General features: G+C 38.4%; 1 protein-coding gene across 8 annotated transcripts in view; it reads left to right on the top strand.

The window, feature by feature from the left end:
• UBR5 (ubiquitin protein ligase E3 component n-recognin 5) overlaps nt 1–22474 on the top strand; it is a 121094-nt gene that overhangs the window by 60464 nt on the left and 38156 nt on the right. For 6 of the 8 annotated variants that reach the window (XM_037133342.2, XM_037133345.2, XM_037133344.2 and 3 more), the window contains exons 14-27: nt 2811–2995; nt 5557–5666; nt 6494–6606; nt 7954–8097; nt 8194–8305; nt 8544–8698; nt 8975–9172; nt 12687–12897; nt 13822–13948; nt 17882–18033; nt 18462–18557; nt 18920–19043; nt 21257–21354; nt 22124–22272. In XM_037133342.2, coding sequence (XP_036989237.2) covers nt 2811–2995; nt 5557–5666; nt 6494–6606; nt 7954–8097; nt 8194–8305; nt 8544–8698; nt 8975–9172; nt 12687–12897; nt 13822–13948; nt 17882–18033; nt 18462–18557; nt 18920–19043; nt 21257–21354; nt 22124–22272 — 1974 coding nt within the window. The remainder of the gene's footprint in view (nt 1–2810; nt 2996–5556; nt 5667–6493; nt 6607–7953; nt 8098–8193; nt 8306–8543; nt 8699–8974; nt 9173–12686; nt 12898–13821; nt 13949–17881; nt 18034–18461; nt 18558–18919; nt 19044–21256; nt 21355–22123; nt 22273–22474) is intronic. The other 2 variants (XM_037133348.2, XM_037133343.2) reach the window with 2 other exon arrangements.

The following is a 22474-nucleotide window of genomic DNA, read 5'->3' on the forward strand; positions in this document are numbered from 1 at the left end:
CTCCTATGGGATCTTATGGAAGGTGATTTTTCTAATACCCAGCTGGCTTCTCCACCCTTTCCAGGAATCTGCAGGGTCCATCTTTCTCCAATTACCTATGTGTGAGGCTCAATTGTCTTTATATACTTGACTCAAAGTAACATCACAACACATTGAATGCAGAAGCAGGCATGGGAATCCAGCTGTCTTCTATTAAGTCAGACATTAAGAGATCTGTGAAAATGCAGACAGTGCCACTTTTCTTGTTGATTTTTTAAACATATAATTATTCCTCATAAAATTGTTTATTATTAATGGGGAGTTTGTTACTATTAAATGAATATTTAAAAAATTCCGAGTTTAATTACTAATATACTATAAACCAACTACATACAACCCACGTAAACAAAAGGTTTTTAGGTTCTCAGTCATATATAATAGGGAGAATGGATTCTGAGACCCAGATTTGAGGGCTCTTGTCACATGTCTGATTCATTAGACTCACAGAAGTTTGTCTGCAGGGTCCAACTTGACGTTTCTATTTATTTTAGCCAGTGCTGCATTGCATGCTTGAGGACTTTGCAATCCCTAACACTCAGACAGATGTGGTTTTGATTACATAATGTGGTGCTAATTTCCTCATCTAGCACATTCTTTCAACTCATTTTTTTCTCTTCACTACAGAGTGCAGTATTCTCTGTGTCTTAAAAAGTTGTCACAATGTTAGCTGTTACAGTTCTTTAAAACCCAGTTCAAATGGAGCTGATCTTTTTGTTTGTGGCTATTTTTTGTCCTACTTATGGCTGGTTGTCTTGTTCTGATTCCTTTGTTGTCCTTCCAACTAGGAAATTTTCAGCAGTTACCCACTATTTTGAATATTATTGTTCAGTCTCCATTATTCATGTCCGTTGCTGTGGCCAGATTTCTCCTTTCTTGGAGTGCCCCTTTTCCTCTTTAGTTCAAATACTGCCTTGTGATGTTCTCCAAGTTCCGTGTTCACTGGACTCACATAACAGAGGACATCTTAGTAATTGCCTTATTACCACATAGGATGACATTACTGTAGACAGGGAGGGCAGAACAAATGCTTTAAAGATGTATCAAAGAAAAACTAATTTAGCTTGGCACTGAATTGCTGAAAGATAACAACATATTAAAGTAGTTAGTGTAGAACTGAGGTTTTGTTTTGAAGATGTAGAAAATGGAAGTTTAAGATAGTCACTACTGCAGAATAAAGAGAGCATTCATGTGTTAACATCAGAAAGAATTGTTGATCATTTCAGGTTTTCAGCTACATCTGCACTCTGAAATCGTAATTGTTGAGAGAAATGTATAGGCATATCTTGTTTTATTGTGCTTTGCAGACACTGTGTTGCAGGGTTTTGTTTTTTTTTTTAACAAATTGAAGGTTCGTGGCAACTCTGCATCAAGTAAGTATCGGCACCACTTCTACGGGCTCATGTGACAGCGTGTTAGCATTAAAGTATTTTAAACTAAGGGGATATGTATACTTGAGACACAATAGTCTTGCGCACTTAATAGACTAGTATATAGTATAAAAAACCTTTATGTGCTGTGGGAAACCAAAAAGCTTGTGTGATGTGCTTTATTGTGTGAGTAACTTTCTTATGGTGGTATGGAACAGAACCCACAATACCTCTGAGGTATACTTTTATTTTTACTGCGTGTCTTGTTATGTGGTAGACCGTCGATGCACACCTCCCTGTCTTAAGGTGCAGTTCTTTTTGCGAGAAGGCATTGATGAGTAGTAACCTGTTCTGTGTCTTACCACCTTTCCCTTTCAGTCACAGCCCTACTTCTTACTGGTCCTCTTTCAGGTTTTATGCTTCCTGCCAGTCTTTCCTGCAAATTTGTGGATGAAACTTCCCTTTAAGTCACAATAAAGCAGGACATATATTTTTGAGAAGCCAGCTTCTAAAAACCACTCATTAGAGGTTATAGAACTGCATTTAATAACGTGCAGCAATGCTTTGCTAGAAATGCTACTTCATGCCGGCATTTCCAGTTCTCTCACTTCTCACATGTACATCATCTTCTGTGTCATTTTAATTATGAAGCATCAAAACCATGATTTTCATATATGCTACTGTCAAGTACCACATAATCATTAGTTATTGGATGACTGAATGTAACATTGGGCTATCAGAAATCAAAAGAGATTTCCAGAAATAATGCTCCTATCTCTCTTGGAGCTGCTGTTACTGCCACCTGGCAGGTTGTCAGTTTCAGGGTGTTCCCCAGCAGTGAGAATTTATAGAGTGTTTACTCCTGAACTCAGTTAACTGCTAACACTAATGTCTACTACCTACTCTTTTAATGTAAGGGAAACCTTTTATTATCCAGGGAAGCTTCTGGCCTGTAGAAAACGGCAGTCTCAGAGTGAAACAAACATCAATAGACACGAAGTGTTAGAGTCTATATAGTGTCATGAATTAAGGAAGAAAATAACTCAAATTACAAGAAACGGACCAAATGTGAAATTGTTTTGTTCACGTTTCCCTTTTTAAATGATCTTAGTTTGTTCTCTGCTATTTTATTGTTTCCTTATAGCAGAATGTCAGAATATTTGCTGCCTGAAATGTTCAAGTTAATTTTCAGCAAATGTGCTGCAATTGTTCCTGCTGCTTTGGGAAGCGCATTTTCTTAATGGAGATCTTTAAGTCAATGCTTTAGCAGTCTCTCAATTGTGTATGATTGATTGTATTTGGAAAACGGAGGAAGCAATATACTTTCATATGTTCTATTTTTATACATTTTTGAAATAACTTCTAGTTTGTCATCTTGATGGTGATTTTTCTTTTGTTTCTCAGGTGTGTTTGAGAAATAATCCTCTTTATCATGCTGGAGCAGTTGCGTTTTCGATTAGTGCTGGGATTCCTAAAGTTGGTGTCTTAATGGAGTCAGTTTGGAATATGAATGATAGCTGTAGATTTCAACTTAGATCTCCTGAGAGCTTGAAAAGCATGGACAAAGCTAGCAAAACTACTGAAGCTAAGTAAGTACCATCCCCTCACTAATCCCGATTTTACGCTTCTTTCTAGTGTGTGATATATATGAAGGGGGGAGATCAAGGGCGACTTAGAGGTGTGTAGAGACTCAGAAAAGTGCCCAAATGATGGGTTCTTAACTAGGATCCACAGGAGTCTGGAAAGGAATCGGCAACATTTCCCATTCACTGCTTGGTTAATATTTGTGTGTTACAGTTATTTCTGGTGTTTAATGGCCAGAATGCCGGTGTTGTGTGGGTCTCTTCTATTGTCTTTGTTTTGTTGTTCTGTTGGGTGCAGGTGTTGTGTAGCAGTAACAGTGTGTCCAGCCTCCCTGTGTTAGGTCAGCTTTCTCCCACTCTTCACCTCTAATCCTCTTAGTGTCTAGTCATGGCGGCATCCTGGTCAATGGAAGGGTTTTACAGGTCATTGTGCTGGGTAGAGGGGGCGGCGGTGGGGGCGGGGGAGTTCTGTGAAGGATTTGCAGACTCAGATTGGAGGCACATGTGAACAGAAATACCACTGCCTTGTGTATAGCTCACATTCTGTGGCTGGCTTGTGGTTTGGGAGCAGATACACAGATCTTAACACCTGTACTTTTGGAGACGTCTACTCATCTTCAAAAATGTGTGTGTTACAGTTTGATTGTTTGGTACATGAACCTAAAAACTTCAATAGATGTTTTTAAATCCCCTTTTTCTTACTCTTATAAAAGTAATGTGACCATTATAGAGATATGGAAAAGTACTATCACATCCTAGAAATAAAATTTTAAGTATTTTGCTGTACATTTTTTCTAAATGTATACAGACATTTAAAATAAATGATTGGGATTTTAGTATACATAGAGGTTTTTAAAGTTACAAAATTTTTTAGTATACTGAAACAAATATAATTATAAATTCATTACTGTTGCTGTTACTCCCCTTAATTTTAAAAACACAAATTGGAATTCTGAAACACAGGGATCACCGTTATATAACTTAAAAAAGAATATTTAAAAAGCCAAAGCAAATACCAGATGGTTTCACCTTAATTGGAACATAATCAACAAAAGAAAAAAGCAAACAAAATATAACCAGAGACATTAAAATTAAGAACAATCTAACAATAGCCAGAAGGGAGAGGGAAGGGAACAATGGGGGGAAGGGTTTTTACTATAAAGGACACATGGACAAAACCAGGGGGGAGGGTGGGAGCAAGGGAGGGAGCTGGGTTTGGAGGGGGTGGGGGGAGAGGTGAGGGGAAAATGCAGACAATTGTAATTGAAGAACAATAAAATAAATTTAAAATGATAAAATAAAAAGCTAAGCTATTGTAATTTATGTCTAATTGAAGTTTTTGTTTTTAGTGCTTGGGACTTTCTCCCTAACTTCACTGATTTGTTTTTAAAACCTAAAAATAGAAGTAACAAAACGCAGTTTCATTTTTTATGAAACTTTGTAAAGAGCGTTTGAAATATTTTTAATGTGAATAAATAGTTTAAAAAGCATATTCTATTGTAATCTCATTTAAATTCCTGTACTTATGAAGTTGTTTAAGATCTTCCTTGAAATTTGCCATCTATATTAATTAGTGAAAGAACTAAGTGAAATGAAATGCTAAGAAGATAATTTTCATGTCAATCACTCTTCTTTGCAAGTCATTGAACCACTCACTTTAAAGGCATGCTAATGGTTAGTCAGGACCACTTGGCTTCCGCACCTCAGGAGATTTGCTTGAGCAGCTGGCTAAGATGCTGGTGAAAATAACACTGGTTTTCTGTGGACTGTTTCTGAACTCAGGTGAAGTTCCAGGTGGGGGTAAGGAGATGAGGGTTAGGTTAAGATGAATACCCTGATTCTAGGATGTACCAAGCTGATCTCTGTATGATACATTTCTGACTAAAAATTGACTTCTGCCCTTAAGTGAATAAAAATATTTGTTTTTACCATCTGCAGAACATTGTATATAGTTGGCTGCAGTTAACTTTCTTAGGTATAATTAATGAATAACTAGGATTAGTTACGGGACTAATGTTAATCCTGTAATTTCTCATTTTAGTTGTAGCAGGTGATGCTTCATCACCATATGGTTCAAGAATAAATTTTAGTAAACCATTGTGAATAGAGTTCCCTTTCTGAACTTCAAGGACTTAATGATCTAGTGGGCTTTTTCGTTTCTTTGCCTTTACCTTTTTGTTTTTTCCAGTTACATTGCTGTGTCCAAGTAGGCTTCACAGAAATGTGAAACTTGTTTGCTCAAGAGGCTTATGATGAAGCTGTGTGGATAAATCGAGCGCAGCTTTCATTGTTATTCCTCGATAAGGCTTATCTGAAGCATCATTCCAAGTGGTTGGTAGCTTTATATGGTATATTTCTTTCCCATTTAAAACACGTCTGCAAATGTGAAGAATGCACTGTGTGCCTTTTTCAGTGCCTAGGTTCCTAAAAATAAACCGCTTTGTTTACGTGTTTAATACTGCATTCCCTTATATAAGGATAAGATTGAGTCTTAAAAATAAACCATTTGACAAGCTCCTAATACTTTGTTTTTCTAATTATGAGGAAAATCTTGCTTCTCACCTCAGGCCGGAAAGTAAGCAGGAACCAGTGAAGACGGAAATGGGCCCCCCGCCGTCCCCGGCGTCCACCTGCAGCGACGCGTCCTCCATCGCCAGCAGCGCATCCATGCCCTACAGTGAGTTTTCTGCAGGGTGTGTGCTGGTCGGAGCGTCCTGGCGAGCGTCCTGGCGCCGGTCGGTTTCTGTCTGATGGGGCAGCTCCTACCATTTTTAATATCTTTTTATAAAAATTGTGTTTCAACTGGTTTGATTTTTGTGTGTGTGTATATAGCTTTATTTAAATGAGCAAGTATTATTTAATAGCATTGGCTGTTCCTGTTGAGCATTATAATTTTTTACAGTAAGTAAAATGTGTCGGCAGTCATAGAAGAAAGTAACTGCCACTAGCTAGCTATCGGCCCCGCTTTGCTGAGTATGTTACTGTAAACTGGTAATGGCCCAGTAACAGCTTCTGCTCAGAATTTGTAAAATTTATAAACCTGGACTTACTGCTGCATTTTAGATTTCAAGAGTGTTTTTAAAGTTGCTCAAAATAAATTTGTTTTACAGTGTAGTTGCTCTGCAGTTGACATTGAAAGTTAGACTTTAATAGCTGTGTGATCGTTTTAAAAACAGCTCTACACACCTTTTTTTTAAAACCTTGCTCAGCCCTAGTTTTGAGGGGTCCTAAGTCTGTTTGGTACTTGTTCCTTGCAGCTGGTTGTAGTAGTGTCAGTCTTTTTAGACGCAGAACAGATGAGGCTAGTTTTCACTCTGAATTCATTCCTGAGTAAGTGAAAGTTGGTCATAAGACCTCAGTTTATAAAGCAGCAGTCCACCAGATTTTTACTTAGCTATCTCGACTACGTATCCCTCGACAGTGAGTTTTCATGTGTCTAGATGAAATCTGTAAAGTCTTTTTTGCACTCTCTTTTCGGCACTCACCCTTCTGTTGTTGTCTAAGAACGACGGCGGTCCACTCCGGCCCCCAAAGAGGAGGAGAAGGTGAACGAAGAGCAGTGGTCTCTTCGGGAAGTCGTTTTTGTGGAAGATGTTAAGAATGTTCCCGTTGGCAAGGTGTGTTCAGAACATCTAAGTGTTAATCTGTAAGAGAACTGTAATGGTATTGGCTGTCCCAGATTTATGGCTGGTGAGTGTCCGTCAGCTCCTTCAGAGCTGCTTTGTCTCTCACCCTCCATGACTCTGTAAGTGCCATCCTTTAATCTGGTGCAGGTATTCCCTCTGTATGACAGATGAACAGGTGATTATTATTCCTCTTGGAACATTTTTGCTATGTTGGTTTTTTTTTTTTAAATGCTATTTTGGAATAATTTTAGATTTGCAAAAAAGCTGTGAGGAGATACATTACTTCTTGATATAGTCCATTCTTTGGAACTATGAGACAGTTGGAAGGGAGGTCATCTTCCATAGCATTTAAACATCTCATTACTCTAAGTCACCTTGGACTTTCTCTTCCCGGCTTTGTGGAGAACATCTTACTGTCTAGGAAACCCAGCTAGTAGACTGTGTCAGCTGGGATGTCATTATTTCACCTTTCTGTCCACATAACACCTAAAACCAAAATGGATCTGTAGTTGTAGAATATCTGCAAAGTAAAGGTTTTCTTGGTTGCTCATTAATTTCTGAAATGTGATGGTCTTTCATTTGTACTTAAAAGAAAGAGTAGACATACTACACGCACTTAACAAAGATCTTTTTCATATTCTGTTACACTTGATTGTCAAAGTGGGGCTGTAGTCTTTGGGCAGGTATATTCTTTTGGCTCAAAATCAAAAGCAGTAGGTAACAGAGGTGGGACTCAGGTATTCTGAGCAATTGTAATGGTATACAATACAATTATTGATTATATTGTATTGATTGTATTATATTGGGTACAATTATTGATTGTATTGTATACTTCTGTTGTCCAGTGTGGTAGCTCCTAACCGTATATGTGGCTAATTAATTTTAGTAAAATTCAGTAACATAAAAGCCAGCTCTTCAGTCACATCAGCTCCTTTTCAGCCTGCTAATGGCCATTATATTGGACCATGTGAGTAGGGAATGTTAGCATTATTGCAAAGTTTTCTTTTGCGTAGCTGGGCTCTAACCTATTAAAGAGGGATGATGTGAGGATTTTAAGTATTACACTTAATTTTTTCAGTTGATTGCTAAACATCCACAGTCCATAATCACTGGCTCTGGGGGATAGTTTTTCTCTAGAAAATAAGCCTTGAATAATAGATAACAACAACAAAGTTTTGGTGGGTCTGTTCATGTTAATTTGATAAATGGGTGATGATTGAAGAAATACTCATGGAGAATTAAATTTCTCAATGTTAAATTAATTCAGTGAAAACCATTTACATATTGACTTCACATACATTACGAATATTTGACGTATTTACCTCCGTGTATTTCTAGGTGCTCAAAGTGGATGGTGCCTATGTTGCTGTCAAATTCCCAGGAACGTCCAGTAATACAAACTGTCAGAGCAGCTCTGGTTCAGATGCGGACCCCTCTTCTCTCCTGCAGGACTGTAGGTTACTGAGAATTGATGAGCTGCAGGTGAGTGTAGAGGACTCACCTGGTGGGAGGGTCTTGGGACTGACTCCTTGAGGATGTTATGGAATTTGAGAGCAAAATTCCTTGTGTGTCGTTCAGGTTGTCAAAACTGGTGGAACACCGAAAGTTCCTGACTGTTTCCAAAGGACTCCTAAAAAGCTCTGCATACCCGAGAAAACAGAAATATTAGCAGTGAATGTAGATTCTAAAGGTAAAGATTCTTTAAGTTTTTCAACTGCCATACTCCTGTCTCCTCAGCACTCATACAGTAAATGACAGGTTAAAGTGGTTTGAGGCATTTGACAGTTTCTGTTCTCTGTGTGTAATGTAACAATAACATGTATCTGTTGGAATTGATTTACAAATGTGGCCAGAGAAGTCAAAATTTGGTAATATTTATAAGAGAGTACTAAAGACATACAATAATTTATTTTTATATGTTTCTGAAGGTGTGCATGCTGTTTTGAAGACTGGAAATTGGGTACGGTACTGTATCTTTGATCTCGCTACAGGAAAAGCAGAACAGGAGAATAATTTCCCTACAAGCAGCATTGCTTTCCTTGGTCAGAATGAGAGGAATGTTGCCGTTTTCACTGCTGGACAGGTACAGAGGTGTTGTTTGCTTTTGAAAAGTGATATGAGAATATTGTCATTTTTGTGAAGTGAATGGTTCTGGTTTGCTTATTATTAACTAACTGTTGAGGGATTTAGAATTTTCAGCACATTTGAATATTAATTTTTTTACTCGGTCATTATTACTAATATATATATGTATTTATATATATAAAAAACCAATTAAAAATAAAATGTAACTATTGTAAAAATCAGAGATGCAGTTTTGATTGGTAAGCAAATTTTATGATTTCCTCTCTGTTTATAGGAATCTCCTATTATTCTTCGAGATGGAAATGGTACTATCTACCCAATGGCCAAAGATTGTATGGGAGGAATAAGGGATCCTGATTGGCTCGATCTTCCACCTATTAGTAGCCTTGGAATGGGTGTACATTCTTTAATAAATCTTCCTGCCAATTCAACAATCAAAAAGAAAGCTGCTATAATCATCATGGCCGTAGAGGTAATGTGACTTTTGAAACTACTTGGTATTTGAATTCACAAGAGTCCACTGATGAGTCCAGTTGATAGATCAATCATTCATTGTCCCTTCCCTGCAGTAGCTAATAGTCTATTAGGATGAGAGAGATAAGTGAATCAATGATTACACGTCATTCAGGTGTTTGAGGAAGGCATGCACAGTATGGGGACAGACACTGTGATTGTAGAGAAGGCTTCTCTGAGGAGGCAGTGCCCTGCACAGAGCTGAGTAATCAGATAGGAGTCTCCTGGACACACAGCAAAGGTGGGCCATGTTATCTAAGGCATGGGAGAATGTGTACCTTCTTTTGATAGAACCAGAAGGCGGGGCTCATAGATATTCGTGAGTGGCACTGGTAAGTCTGGAGAAAGGCACTAGATGTCTCATGTGCTAATAACTACTAAGGGTTGTGGGAGTTCCCCTGAAAGCTAGGAGAAGGAATTTGAGCTGGCTTTCACAGGGAAGACTAGCAGTGGACAGAGAACAGAAGTTCAGAGACAGATGAAAAAGCTAATATACCTGTCTAGGTGAGAAACAAAGTAAGCTCGAACCCTCGGAAATGAGGAAGAGTGGGTAGATTTGAGAGCTGCGAAGAAAGTGGGCACCGTAAAGTTTGAAAGCTTCTGATGTGAGTGTGGCTGATGTGGGGAGGAAACATGGAAGGGGGAACAGATGGGAAGAGGGAGGTGGAGTTGTTGTGAGTTGATATGCTGCTGTCCAGGTCTTTGTCAGAGATAACATGCTGCTGAGGTAATACCACCGGAAGTTACTGAGCAGTTTGAGCAGAGGTTGACCTGAGTTGACTTCGAGAGGATCATGGCTACATGCTGAGGGGACAGGAGGGAAGTAGGGAGATAGGTAGGAGGCTATTAAAGTAATCTAGGTGGGAGGCAGTGGTAGCTTTGCCCAGGAGGTACAGTTATGAGTGAGAAGTGATGAGATTTTGGGTGTGCTTACATGTGTTTTAAGGTAGAGCCAACAGGATTTGCTTATGGCTAAATATAGGGTGTCAGAGGAAGCAGGAGGGCAGACGGTTTCAGGAAAGTGAAACTGCCACTTACGGACAAGACGAAGCCTGGTTCAGGGGTGGGGTGTGCCATCAGGAGTTTGGTTTTGGACGTGTTAGATTTAAGGTGCCTGTCAGATATCCAGGAGGAGATGGTGCGTAGAGTTCGGGGCGGAAGTCCAAAGACCGGAAGAGAGAGGGGACCAAGCTACAGGAATATACTTAGGAGTTGTCACTATATCTTTGGTAGTTAAACGAATAATGATGAATGATATTACCCAGCTTAAGGACAAAAGGTCTAAGGACTCAGCCAGGAGAGGAGTACCAGCACTTAAATGCCAGGAAGACAGTGAGGAACCTGCACGAGAGACCGAAAACCGGGATGAGTATGGTCTTGGTCTCTGGAGTTCCTGGCAGTTCCGACTGCTTGGAATTGCTCTGAGTATAAATGTTGTTGTCATTTATTTATTATACAGGTTGTGTTATCTTTTTTACACCCAGCTGCCTCCACTCATTTATATTACTTTAAATACTTCTGTAGGCATTTGATTCTGTGACCCCTGCACTTTGTCAGCATCTCAAGGGTAAAGATAAAATGTGTCCTCATCCCATGTCTAGGGGATAAAGTGTGTCATTTATCTTTGTACCTCAGTGACTAGGGCTTGGTGCATAGTAGACTTGCAAGAATTATTTTTAGTGAACTCTCCTTGCCTTTTGCTATAAGAGTAAGTGACAACTACAACACATAGTGATGTAGAATAAAATTTTTTGCTTGTAACAGAGTAAGTGTGGTACTGATACTCTCAGTTCTGAGAGCCTGTGTCCAGTCTAGCAGGTTGGCGATGGAAAGTTCCTTGAAGAGTAGCTGCTCCTGGCAAAATTGCTTGAAGATACACTGTATCACAGCAGTGCGTAGCCGAATATCCTGATTCTCATTACCTTTAAAAGTACTGTTCTTCTTATTCTTTAGACAGACTTGGACATACTTCCATATCAGCACGCTGATTAATGCACGTATGTCACTTGACTTTGGCGAGGTTAGTCGTATGTAGCCCGCCTCGTACTCTTGAATCGGGGATTGCAGTTTACGGGGTCACCCTAGAGTCGTAGTTCCACATGCAGAATGGTCCATCTCACATGTGGCAGGTCCTGAACACAGTTTCTGGCTGTATTTTCTTTTGTCTACCACCCCCATCCTGGACTCTCATGAGGTTGGGGGCAGGGAGGGGGGAGGGGGCAAGTTGTTCAGCTGCATCTTTCTTTTCTCTCCCCTTTGTATTTGCACGCATTGTTTCCCCACCTGCTTTCTCCCAGCAGTTTCCAATTCTAGTTAAAATGAACAGTATTACTCATGGTCCAAAATGAATGCTTTATATTCATTCCGTTAAATAACCCATAACCATAGTTTTACATTCTGAAAGAAGTTCATTTAAACTCTTCGGTATCTTCTTGCTGTGGTCATTCTGTTGTCTTACAAACAACAGAAATTTATTTCTCACATTTCTGGAGGCTGAAAGCCCGAGATTAAGGCATGGGCAGACTTGGCGTACAGTGAAGGCCTGCTTTACCCTTACGTGGTGGGAGGACGGAATTCTGGTTCCTGCAGGTTTTTTTAAGTGTGTTACCCCCACTCATGAGGGCTCCCCCTGGTGACCTAATCACCTCCCAAGGGTCCTAACTCCAAACACCGTCACGTTGGGTTGGAGCATTTCGATTTTCAGCATTTGAACTTTGAGAAGCGGGTGGGGACGCAAGTGTTCAGTCTAGAGCAGGCTGTTTCTCGGGTAATGAGTGATACATTCTATGTGTTATCAGCAGTACCATGTCTTTGATAATGAAGTACATTTCATCGTTGCCTTTGGGGGGGTTACTTGTGTCATGATTTCTGGGAAGTTGAAGGTTTTGGTTTTTAGGTACCACAGTGTGGTGCACTTTTAAGAGGGTGTGAGTAGGCTTGAAGTGAAAGGTATACCTTTCCCTTAATTGGTTAACAGTATTAATTAGGGTTCTATTTTGGTAGTTGCTATATATATAGGGTAGGGCAAAGTAGATCTACAGTTGTTCACATGGAAAATAATGCAGTAAATAACAAATAATAATAGAAGAACGGGCTGTGTTTTGCACCCTCACTGCTGTAAACCAGGACTTTTGCCCCACCCTGTGTACGATGTGAACCAGGGGTTGGCACAATACAGCCTGCAGGCCAACTCCAGCTACTGCCGTTCTGCTGTGCATTGCACATCGGTGCTTTCCTGCGACAGCCTGAGTCAAGTTAGTTGCAAAAACTGAAAATGTACCCATTGTTTTCCATTCCTGTCATTTGTGTACTCTACTTAAAGGGTACCCTTAAGTTCAGCTCCTTTTGCCAGGCTACCTGAAATTGTCCTTATTTGCAGAGCTTATTGCATTATTTTGTTAGCCACAAGAAATTTTTGATGTGTGTAATGTTATTCAAGTTTATTGAAGATATTTTCCGTAATTTGTGCACAGAAACAGACCTTAATGCAGCACATCCTCCGCTGTGACTATGAGGCCTGTCGACAGTATCTTATGAACCTTGAGCAAGCAGTTGTCTTGGAGCAGAACCTACAGGTGCTACAGACATTCATCAGCCACCGCTGTGATGGAAATCGAAATATTTTGCATGCTTGTGTATCAGTGTGCTTTCCAACCAGCAATAAGGAGACTAAAGAAGAAGAGGGTGAGGTTAAAAAGTATAATTGAAGTGTTTAGGAGTTTTAGACAATTTTGAAAGTGTAACAGTGATTAAAGAAAAGAAGTTAATAATTATGAAGAACTTATGGTACTTTATTTCAGAAAATCTAGGAGTTTTATAGAAGGTAAAAGTTCCTTTCCTCTTGTTAGGATGAGTATATGACATAAGCAAGTAAAATTTTTATTGATGTGTTTTGTTGTCTTGAGTTCTATTCTCTATGATATATACAAATTCTCTGTGTGATAATTAATGCCTTTACTGATTTTATAATTGTAGGCGATTTTTATTGCCATGAAAATTATTTAGCAAGTGAAAGCAAGTTATATGAAGGCAGTCTTAATCCCAATTTTCAAAATGCAGAGGGGAAAAATAACCTACTGAGCTGTTAGATGTTTTTGGAAAAGTAAACAAGGGTTTTTGCTTCAGGTTTTTAATTGCTGAATGAAGGGGGAAACTGAAAACCTAAAGTGCAGCTGTGTAATTTTAATGTTCTTATTTTTGAATTCATGCCAGTAATATTCTAGTAGCCACATTTTTGAATAGTGGTTTGAGTGAGTAGTATATAAACAAAGACTGAGGTACTGATACGTGGATCTTTTCCCTCCTTGGTAGTGAGAGCTATATTTTATTCTACTTACGAATAACCGAAGTTTTGATCTTTTTGGATGACGTAATCATTGTTTTGGGATTGAAACATAAGGCAGAATAAAGAAATAATCCATATATTAAAGTTCATAGTTCAGTCTAGCTTAAGTGTTCATTCTGGGGAGGAACATTTAAGATACTAGTCATTTCTAGTGTGTTAATCAGGGCACTAAAATATATAGCAGTTCGCACTCAGTGGCCCGTACAGGCCTGATCTCTTAGCTACTTTTGAAGTTGATCCTAATTTTTTCTCTTATGTTTCAGAAGCAGAGCGCTCTGAAAGAAACACATTTGCTGAAAGGCTCTCTGCTGTTGAGGCCATTGCAAATGCAATATCAGTTGTTTCAAGTAACGGCCCGGGTAATCGGGCCGGATCATCGAGTAGCCGAAGGTAATGTGATTTTTACCAGGAGAGCTTAAATGGCGGAAGAAAATCCAAGTGCAGGGAAAAAAAAATGTATTTTTTACCTATTGATGGGTCCTTCATTTCGTTTTTGTTCCTCCCAGTAGCATCCTGGGAAAAACACCTGGTAATATGTATTCAGAATTTAAGCGTAGAACAACAGTAGGGCTTAGGATGTTTCAGAAATTTGTGATGATTTAAACAAGTAGTTCAAATTTGAGTCTTTGAATGTGGTTTAAATTGGTCATTTTTGTTTCCTAGGAAGTTATTTTCTTTAGTTGGAGAACAACTAATAACAGTAATTGAAAGAACCTCAACCTTTTATTTTCAAATAGCTTATTTAGGTCAGTTTCTCAGATGTCTTGACCTGGGAGGCAGTGAAAGGCTGGTGTGTCTTACGGATATTTGGTATTACCGATTTTCAGGCTTTCTGAGTTTTGGGATAGACAAAGCTAAATAACACGTTAAAAATTACTAGGTGTTTGAATAGGTGACAAATACAGAGAATTCAGGATATAGTTGTTCTCCTGAAGAAAAGCACACGTATATTAGAGCTGACAGCCAGAATTTGTGGATACTTGACAGATTGTGAACGGGAGCACTGCTCACTGTGCCGATGTGATAGTTGGACAGTCTACCCTGAGTGGAGAGGGTTTTTTGCCTGTTTTCTGTTCCATATTCAACTTTCCCCTTAAAAATGATTCCTCTAGAAATGTAACAGGTTTATAGCTTCCCAGGTTCAAAAACATCCTGAGGTGAGATTTGTCAAACACTATTCTTTGGGTGACCAAATTATAATTTAAAACAGTACAAAAACATTATATAGACTGTAGAAAGTGGAAAAAAATGTGACCAGCTTACTTGTTTAGGATTACACTTAAGCAGACAAAGTATTTGATTAAAAATGGGGAGCAACTTAAATGCTTCATGAAGAAATTAGTGTCTGAATTATTTCAGGTATTTCATTTCCCCAGGGAGAATACAGGTGCAGATCAAGTTGGACTCTGATATGGTTGGTCCAATGCCAGTGCTGCCGGCATCTTTTTTCATATAAGGATTATTTTGAAGGCAAAGACTAAAAGGAGCTTCAAGAGTGGGTGATGTGTTGCTCACAGAAATAATTTGCAGAGTAAGCTCCTTTGAGGCATTTGCTGAAGATTTCACTGCAGTGCTCTTACCCAGTTCAAACTCAGGGCTGCCGATTGAACAGATGAAAGCACAGGAGTCTTATTATCCACGCCGGGCAGTAGGAAGTCCACAGACTCTGCTTCACTGAAGTGAAACCCTCCTCTAGCCCACAATGGATTTTCTAGGCGATGCCCCTTGATGAGTATGCAGGCTGGGATTCATGAGCTGTTAAGCTCAAAACTGATGCGATTTCAATGTTGACTGGAGTACTGTTAAATGCCTTCAAATGATGATTTGACTCAGAAGTTTTGTTATGTGACTCAATAGTTCCTGAGTACAAAAGGCAGATTTAGTGGAAAGCTTGATTGATGCATCTGATTGCAGGTGTATGTACTCTAGAGATTGTTAATCTGGAAGACACATGACCTTCGCTTTTTTGTCACAGTGGTATGTTTGAACATGACTGGATTCTAAGGCTTCTGTAGCATGGATATAACGTGCTTACAAAGAGGAAATTACATCATCCTTGAATTCTTCCATATTGTCAGAAAATACGATGACTTCCAGGCAAGCCTATATGAAGAAATGTCAAAACTCTGAACCTTAGCAGCCAAGGTGGTATCTCCTCAGTACTGTCCTCAGCCACTGGGGATACAGGTGAATCTTCATGAATTGTGTACAACATCTTGAAGAATAATTTCCTTTTTTTTGTTTTTTTGTTTTTGTTTTTAAAGAATCTATATGAGGAGCTGGGCATTGTACTTAAAAATGTTTCCAAGACCTAATGAAGAAAAGAGGTTAAGGACAACTTTTTCTAATGACAAGGAATGGTCCCCTCATTTAATATTGAATTGACTACACTACAACAACAAAGTTGGGAGTTTGCAAGTTCAAGATGAGACTATGGTCTCCATTTACCTTCACTTATTCTTAAGCTACTCTAAGCTAGAGGTTTTGGAGAGTAGCTCACATATATTTCGTTTGGCCTGTGCAATGTTAAGTTTTTTTTCTTTAAAATTTGAATCTGTTTAGATGAACATGCGCACTGCTAGTTTGCCATTATTTCCTACTTCTTACACCTGACTGCCCTTTCCTCTGCTAATTTATCCCCTGGGCCCAGAAGGCGTAGAGTTTGTGAACTTGGTGTGAGCCTTCTTGATGAGCCCCAAACATGCATTTATTTTCAGGTTACTTGCAGTTCCTCCCAATTGTAGCTGACTTTTTTTTCCTCTCTGTGTGTGGTTGAGTAAGACACATTCAGGATGCTCAGGGTCTGTGTTGAGCCTAATCGAAATTGCATAGGAGCCTCACAGTGTGGACAGTCACCCTGGGGTGTTCTGTTGCTGGTAAGGAGCCTGCCTTCTCTGTGGGTGACCTCTTTGGACAGAAATGTGACTTCAGCTAAAATAATCACTGTGACCTGCTCCCCTCCACATTTTAAAACTCTTAAACTCAGATTTCTAAATTGGAAGAGAGAAGACATTGCTAACATAAAAATAGGTATTTTTACACAGTGAATACTATAATTAAAATATTATTTGAGACACTAAAATTTACAGCAAAGTCTTCCAAAGAATGTTTCTGTTTCCAGAGGTACATCATTATGCAAAAGCCTTATAAAATAGACATGTTCTTGAAAGTAGCCTCTAAATGAAATTTTTGTAAATGCTTTAAATAGAAATTTCCTTTTAAAATTGAAAACATGTTACTGTGGAAAAACACAATTACTCTCAGATTAAATAATCATGATTAGAGATTCAAATATTAATAAAAATCTAAGTTACTTATTTGTAGACATAATAATACTCATCTGGTAAGGTGTTAGGTTTTTTACATCAGAAATGTCATGTTTTGGGGATTAAACTCCAAAGGAAGAATGGAATCCCTTATGTGTTGCCTGGCCCTTAAAATTGAATTTTTACTCTTTATTCATTTAGAAGCTCTAAAATTGTGTCTGAGTTGAAGGGATTAGTCTCATGTGTACTCTTTTAATCACTGTTAATTTTGAATGTATTAATTTTGTAGCTTTTGTAAGCTGTTACTTAGAGGCATAGATTTTTGTGTAGGTAGTTACCAGTTCCCCTAACGAGGTCTATGTTTATGAATATTTCTTTTTCTTTTAGTGATGTGCACACCTGTGCAGTATTTTTTTAATAGCAGGAGAAAAATATTATGCCCAGATATTAATCTAACAACACATATTGCAAGCTCCATTTTCCTTCATTAATTTACTTGGGATGCAACGTGTACTGTTAAAAAAACTTTTCGTATAGAAATAAATCAAAATTGGTCTTCGTTTTGAAACTACTTACTCTGTGGATATTAGTTCAGTTGCTTTTGAGATCATAGAAAAGGGACTTAGTGGGCTAAATCAGTCTCTGCTAGTTTTGTGCTAATCAGTTTGTTCGCTGATGTCTATTACTAAACTTAATTCTTACTGATTATAAAGAGGACAGAAAAACTTTTTGTTTTAATATTCAGCTGTCATTTGTCTTAACTGTATGAAAGATTATTTTCTAAACTTCATCACAACTTTTGTTCCCTGTGCTTAAGTTTGTGTGGGAGCTTAATACAGTGGCTTTAGTGCTGAACTGGGTACTAGGAGCCCTCAGTTTGATTTTTATTCCTTACTGACTTATTCTGTGCTTCCAGAATTGGCATTTGTACTTCACTGCCCTTGCCTGGACTATTTGCTTGTAGAACAAACTTTGATCTCAGATGAGAAGTTCTGTGCACCTTTTTCATTACATTTGGTCACGGTAGTGAGTTTTGGTTTTGTCCGCGTTCTTCTAGTTTGAGACTTCGGGAAATGATGAGACGGTCATTGAGAGCTGCTGGTTTGGGTAGACACGAAGCTGGAGCCTCGTCCAGTGACCATCAGGATCCAGTCTCACCCCCGATAGCGCCCCCTAGCTGGGTTCCTGACCCTCCCGCAATGGATCCTGGTAAGGTGTTAATTTTATTTAATTTTTAACCAAAAGACAAGGTTATGAAAGAAAAGATATTGAGCATTTAATGGAATATTGACAAATGTGAAATATTTTAAAGTAGCCTAATATGTATTACAGTGAATTATAAAGATTTGGTTTAAGGGATTTGTAATTTAAAAATTAAAATTCTAGAAACTCTTGTCAGGTATCTTCTATTGAAATGTTTCCATACTGGTAAGGAGCTACCTAGTGATGTGTCGAGATAAGTCAGTAAATTTACCCAGGAGATTCCTTCTCTATAGTTAGGGAAAGAAGTGCACACTTAAACCTCTGTCCGATTTGTCATTTGGCTTGTGCAGAAGAGCCTTAAGGCCAGTTAAAAGAGCGTGTTAGGGCTGTGTTGCCTGTAATGATATACATCCTGCTGTTCTGTTTACTGAAAGATGGTGACATTGATTTTATCCTGGCCCCTGCTGTGGGATCTCTTACCACAGCAGCCACTGGCACCGGCCAAGGACCAAGCACCTCCACCATTCCAGGTGAGACTCTCTTGTGTTTTGTTTGCTTAGTTAGGCATTTGGAAAATAAAAGAACTCCCTTCGGAAATAAGTGTCACAGATCCACACTTTATCTGAAGGTGACTCTCCTTGGCTTGAAAAGCATCTAATTTTCTGAATTATCTTTCATATGTCAGTGAGATTTTGGTGTACATGTACATACATTTCATCAGTTGACACTTGTAAAATATGTTAAAATTCTTTCATGAAGTTATTAATTTATTACTAATACTAGATGTTTTTCTGGTGGTTTATTTAATAGATTTAGTATGTTATTTCAGATACTCTTTTATTCTGTCTTGTTTACACTTGTTTTGTTACCAAATGGCTTTGCTTGATTACAGGTCCTTCCACAGAGCCATCTGTAGTAGAATCCAAGGATCGAAAGGCCAATGCTCATTTCATATTAAAGTTGTTGTGTGACAGTGTTGTTCTGCAGCCGTATCTTCGGGAGCTCCTCTCTGCCAAGTAAGAGGTTTAATGTGCTTTTGATAAGATGATTTAGCTTAGCTCTTTTTAAGTTAAGTTGATCTTCTTACAGTGTATGACAACAATTACCTTATGTGAATTCAAAACAATTTATCAGAATCCAGCATTGTATTTCCTCTGTTACTATGCTCTCTTCAGTTAAAAATGCCTTCTCCATAAAATATAGTGCATACCACATAAATACAAAATGATTTTAGGCTAGTTTGATCTGAGTGTGTATGTATATGTTAGAAAGATCACAGTGTTTTATTCTCAAATGTGAATCCACAAATTAGTTCCATCACTGTCACCTGGGGAACTTTAAGAATTATACAGATTCTCCCCCAAGCTCTACACCAGGAACCTGACTCTGTAGGTCTGGGATGGGACCTGGAGCCTGTGTTTTAAAACTGTGCAGGTGGTTCTGATGGTTTCTTCGGAAATGTTTTTTGCTTGTAGAGTGCATTGTGACTTGTGAGTTTTTGAATAAGTATTCTGTGGTATGTGCTCATTAAGCATTAATAGGTTGTATCCCTGCTTTCAGCATGATTATTTACTTTCTTTACAAATTCTTAACAATAAACATTTTAATAACAATGAACCATTAATACAAACTCTACTTGTATTAACTCTTTTAATTCTACCAATAACAGTCTGGAATAGGTGATATTATCCCCATTTTACATTGGAAAATACAGAGGTTACTTAATTTGCCCAGGGTCATAAAACTAGTGAGTGGCACAGCTGGAATCCCAGCCCTGGTCTGTCTCTTGCTTCTAGAGCTGAGATGTTAATTTGGGGTAGGAGGGACACACATGTATTTTGGAGTAAACAGAAGGGAGAAGTGTGTTTATTCTGTAGTAGGTAGCTTGATGAAGATGAAGTTGGAGTAGGACCACGAGGAATGGATAGGGAGGAGAATGAGCAACAGTACAGAAATGGAGAAGTGTAAATATTTTAAGAAATGGTAATTCATCTAATTGAAAGTGGATGGTCAGAGGAGAACACTAGCCAGTGAATCTGAAAAGTTAGATTAAAGCCACCACTTCAGCCTCTATTCTTTGGGTTTGAATCTCCTGAATAATGACTTTGTTTAGACTGTAGTAGTATCAAAGTGGGGTTATAAGGATAACAATGTGATGCTGATATGAAAAAAGGATTAAACTAGCCAAGACTAGAGACTGGAGTTGAGGCTATGTTTCGTATGCCTACTTACAATAAACTGAACCAATGAGTTGTTGAAATGGAAAAGATAGATACAAAGTAAAAAAATTGGTTTAGAAGGAAGATTTCATAAGAATCCGTTTTTCGTCGTAGTTACAGTGATATTGGTGGCTGGCATAGAGATGTCAGGAAGAGAGCAGATTTGTGGAGAAAGATGACATTAGTGGTTAGGTGTCTTGAATGTGAGGGAGCCCTGGGAAATCCCAAGTAGATTTATCAAGTAAGCAAGTATAGATGTTGGTACTGACCTCATAGAAGTGGTAGTTGCTGTGGTGGATGAGAGAGGGCAGCACAGATGGGTGGGGTTGGAATCCCTCCTTGGAAATTCCAGGAGGGATTAGAGATTTTGTAAAGATTATTGAAGGTATGTGTTTAAGAGAAGAACATGCATAATGTAACATTTATTGAGTACATGTTATTTCATAAGCATCGTGCTAAAAGCTTTTTAAGTAACTATTTAATCCTCATCACAATTGTGTGAGTAGAGCCCATTCCTGCCCCCACATTTAAAAAGTATGAGTTTGACTCCAGAGCCCTTGCTGGTCTGTGGTGTCACTAAAGGAAAATGTAGTTTAGGGAGATAAGGAGTCAACAGAGGTTGCTTTTCTCCTTAAATGAGACAAAATGAGAATAGAAAATAACCACCAGTGATTTTCTTTGAGTGATGGAACATTATTTAACAAAACGTAACTAGCTCTGGGTGGTGTGGCTCAGTGGATTGAGTGCCAGCTTGCAAACCAAAGGGTTGCTGGATCAATTCCCAGTCAGGGCACATGCCTGGGTTGCAGGCCAGGTCCCCAGTGGGGGTGCCCATGAGAGGCAACCCACACATTGATGCTTCTCTCCCTCTCTTCCTCCTTGCCCCTGTCTGTAAAAATAAACAATATTTTTAAAAAGTAACTAGTTTTTGTTTTATCATGACATGTATTTTACAGTCAGTAAGGAAAAGTTACTGATGATATTTTCATGTATAATTTTTATCACTTCAGGGATGCAAGAGGGATGACCCCATTCATGTCAGCTGTAAGTGGCCGAGCTTATCCTGCTGCAATCACCATCTTAGAAACAGCCCAGAAAATTGCCAAAGGTAATGGATTCCAGGCCCCAAATGAGTTGCTTGTTTTTTTAACTTGAGCAGGTTCTATTCTGTACACACAACACCGTAATTATTCAAACTTAATTTCTGTATATGGAAGTTATAGTTGATTAGAAACTATCAGGATAATTATTTTGTATATATGTTTGTATGTAAAATTTCGAGTGTATTTTATGTTCTGACTTTCCATCAGAAAGCAGCTGGTATAAATTTCTTAAATTTCAAAAAGTTTCCATAATGTACAGTGTAATAACCTAGCTTTTGAAAATAAAGATGGATTATTGGTAAAAAGCTGCCAGTAGTTAAAATGGTGGTAGTAATAAAATTTTACAGAAATTATAGGCCAGATATCTTGTTCTTTGTTCTGATTTGGGATTCATGCTTAGTGGAAAGAATTAAGGAATATTGATTCCTGTCATCCATTCTTTAGAAGATTAATGTAGTTATCCTCTTTAAAATAGTGGTTATAAATAGTTGATGTGATTGTCTGTAGAGCCAGGCCTTGAATCCTAACTGCATAGTTAAGAGCTGGTTTGTGGTGCATTTATATTGTCCTCGTATGTGGTCATGATATAATTATATTTTGCTTTACTTTGCACCAGAATTGGATGGATTTACTTGCATGGTGACTTTGTGTGTCAATTTTTAAAGTTAGTAGATGGTAGTTTCTGATTTATACTCAGTAAATGTTACAGCTTTTCCATTTGAGGAAAGTAGTAAGTAGATGGCTATGATTAAGTCTTTTCTTTAATATTTTTAGCTGAAGTATCCTCCAGCGAAAAAGAGGAAGATGTATTTATGGGAATGGTTTGCCCATCAGGTACCAACCCTGATGATTCCCCTTTGTATGTCTTATGTTGTAATGACACCTGCAGCTTCACGTGGACCGGAGCAGAGCACATTAACCAGGTTAGCTGTTTCACGTTTCCTTGTATTTATGCTGTTTGCAGTTTTCTTTCCCCGTGACCACCACTAGAGTTAGAGTTTATAGCTTGGGATTGCAAGTCTAATATTTCAAGTTACTCTGAGTTATAAAAGTCTCCAAAGAAAATTAGTTTGGTTTTTTTTTAAAAAAAATATTTTATTTATTTATTTTTAGAGGGGAAGGGAA

This window comes from Artibeus jamaicensis, unplaced genomic scaffold (assembly GCF_021234435.1).
Source record: "Artibeus jamaicensis isolate MK-2021 breed Jamaican fruit bat unplaced genomic scaffold, CSHL_Jam_final scaffold_916, whole genome shotgun sequence".
In the NCBI taxonomy this organism is placed as follows: Eukaryota; Metazoa; Chordata; class Mammalia; order Chiroptera; family Phyllostomidae; genus Artibeus; species Artibeus jamaicensis.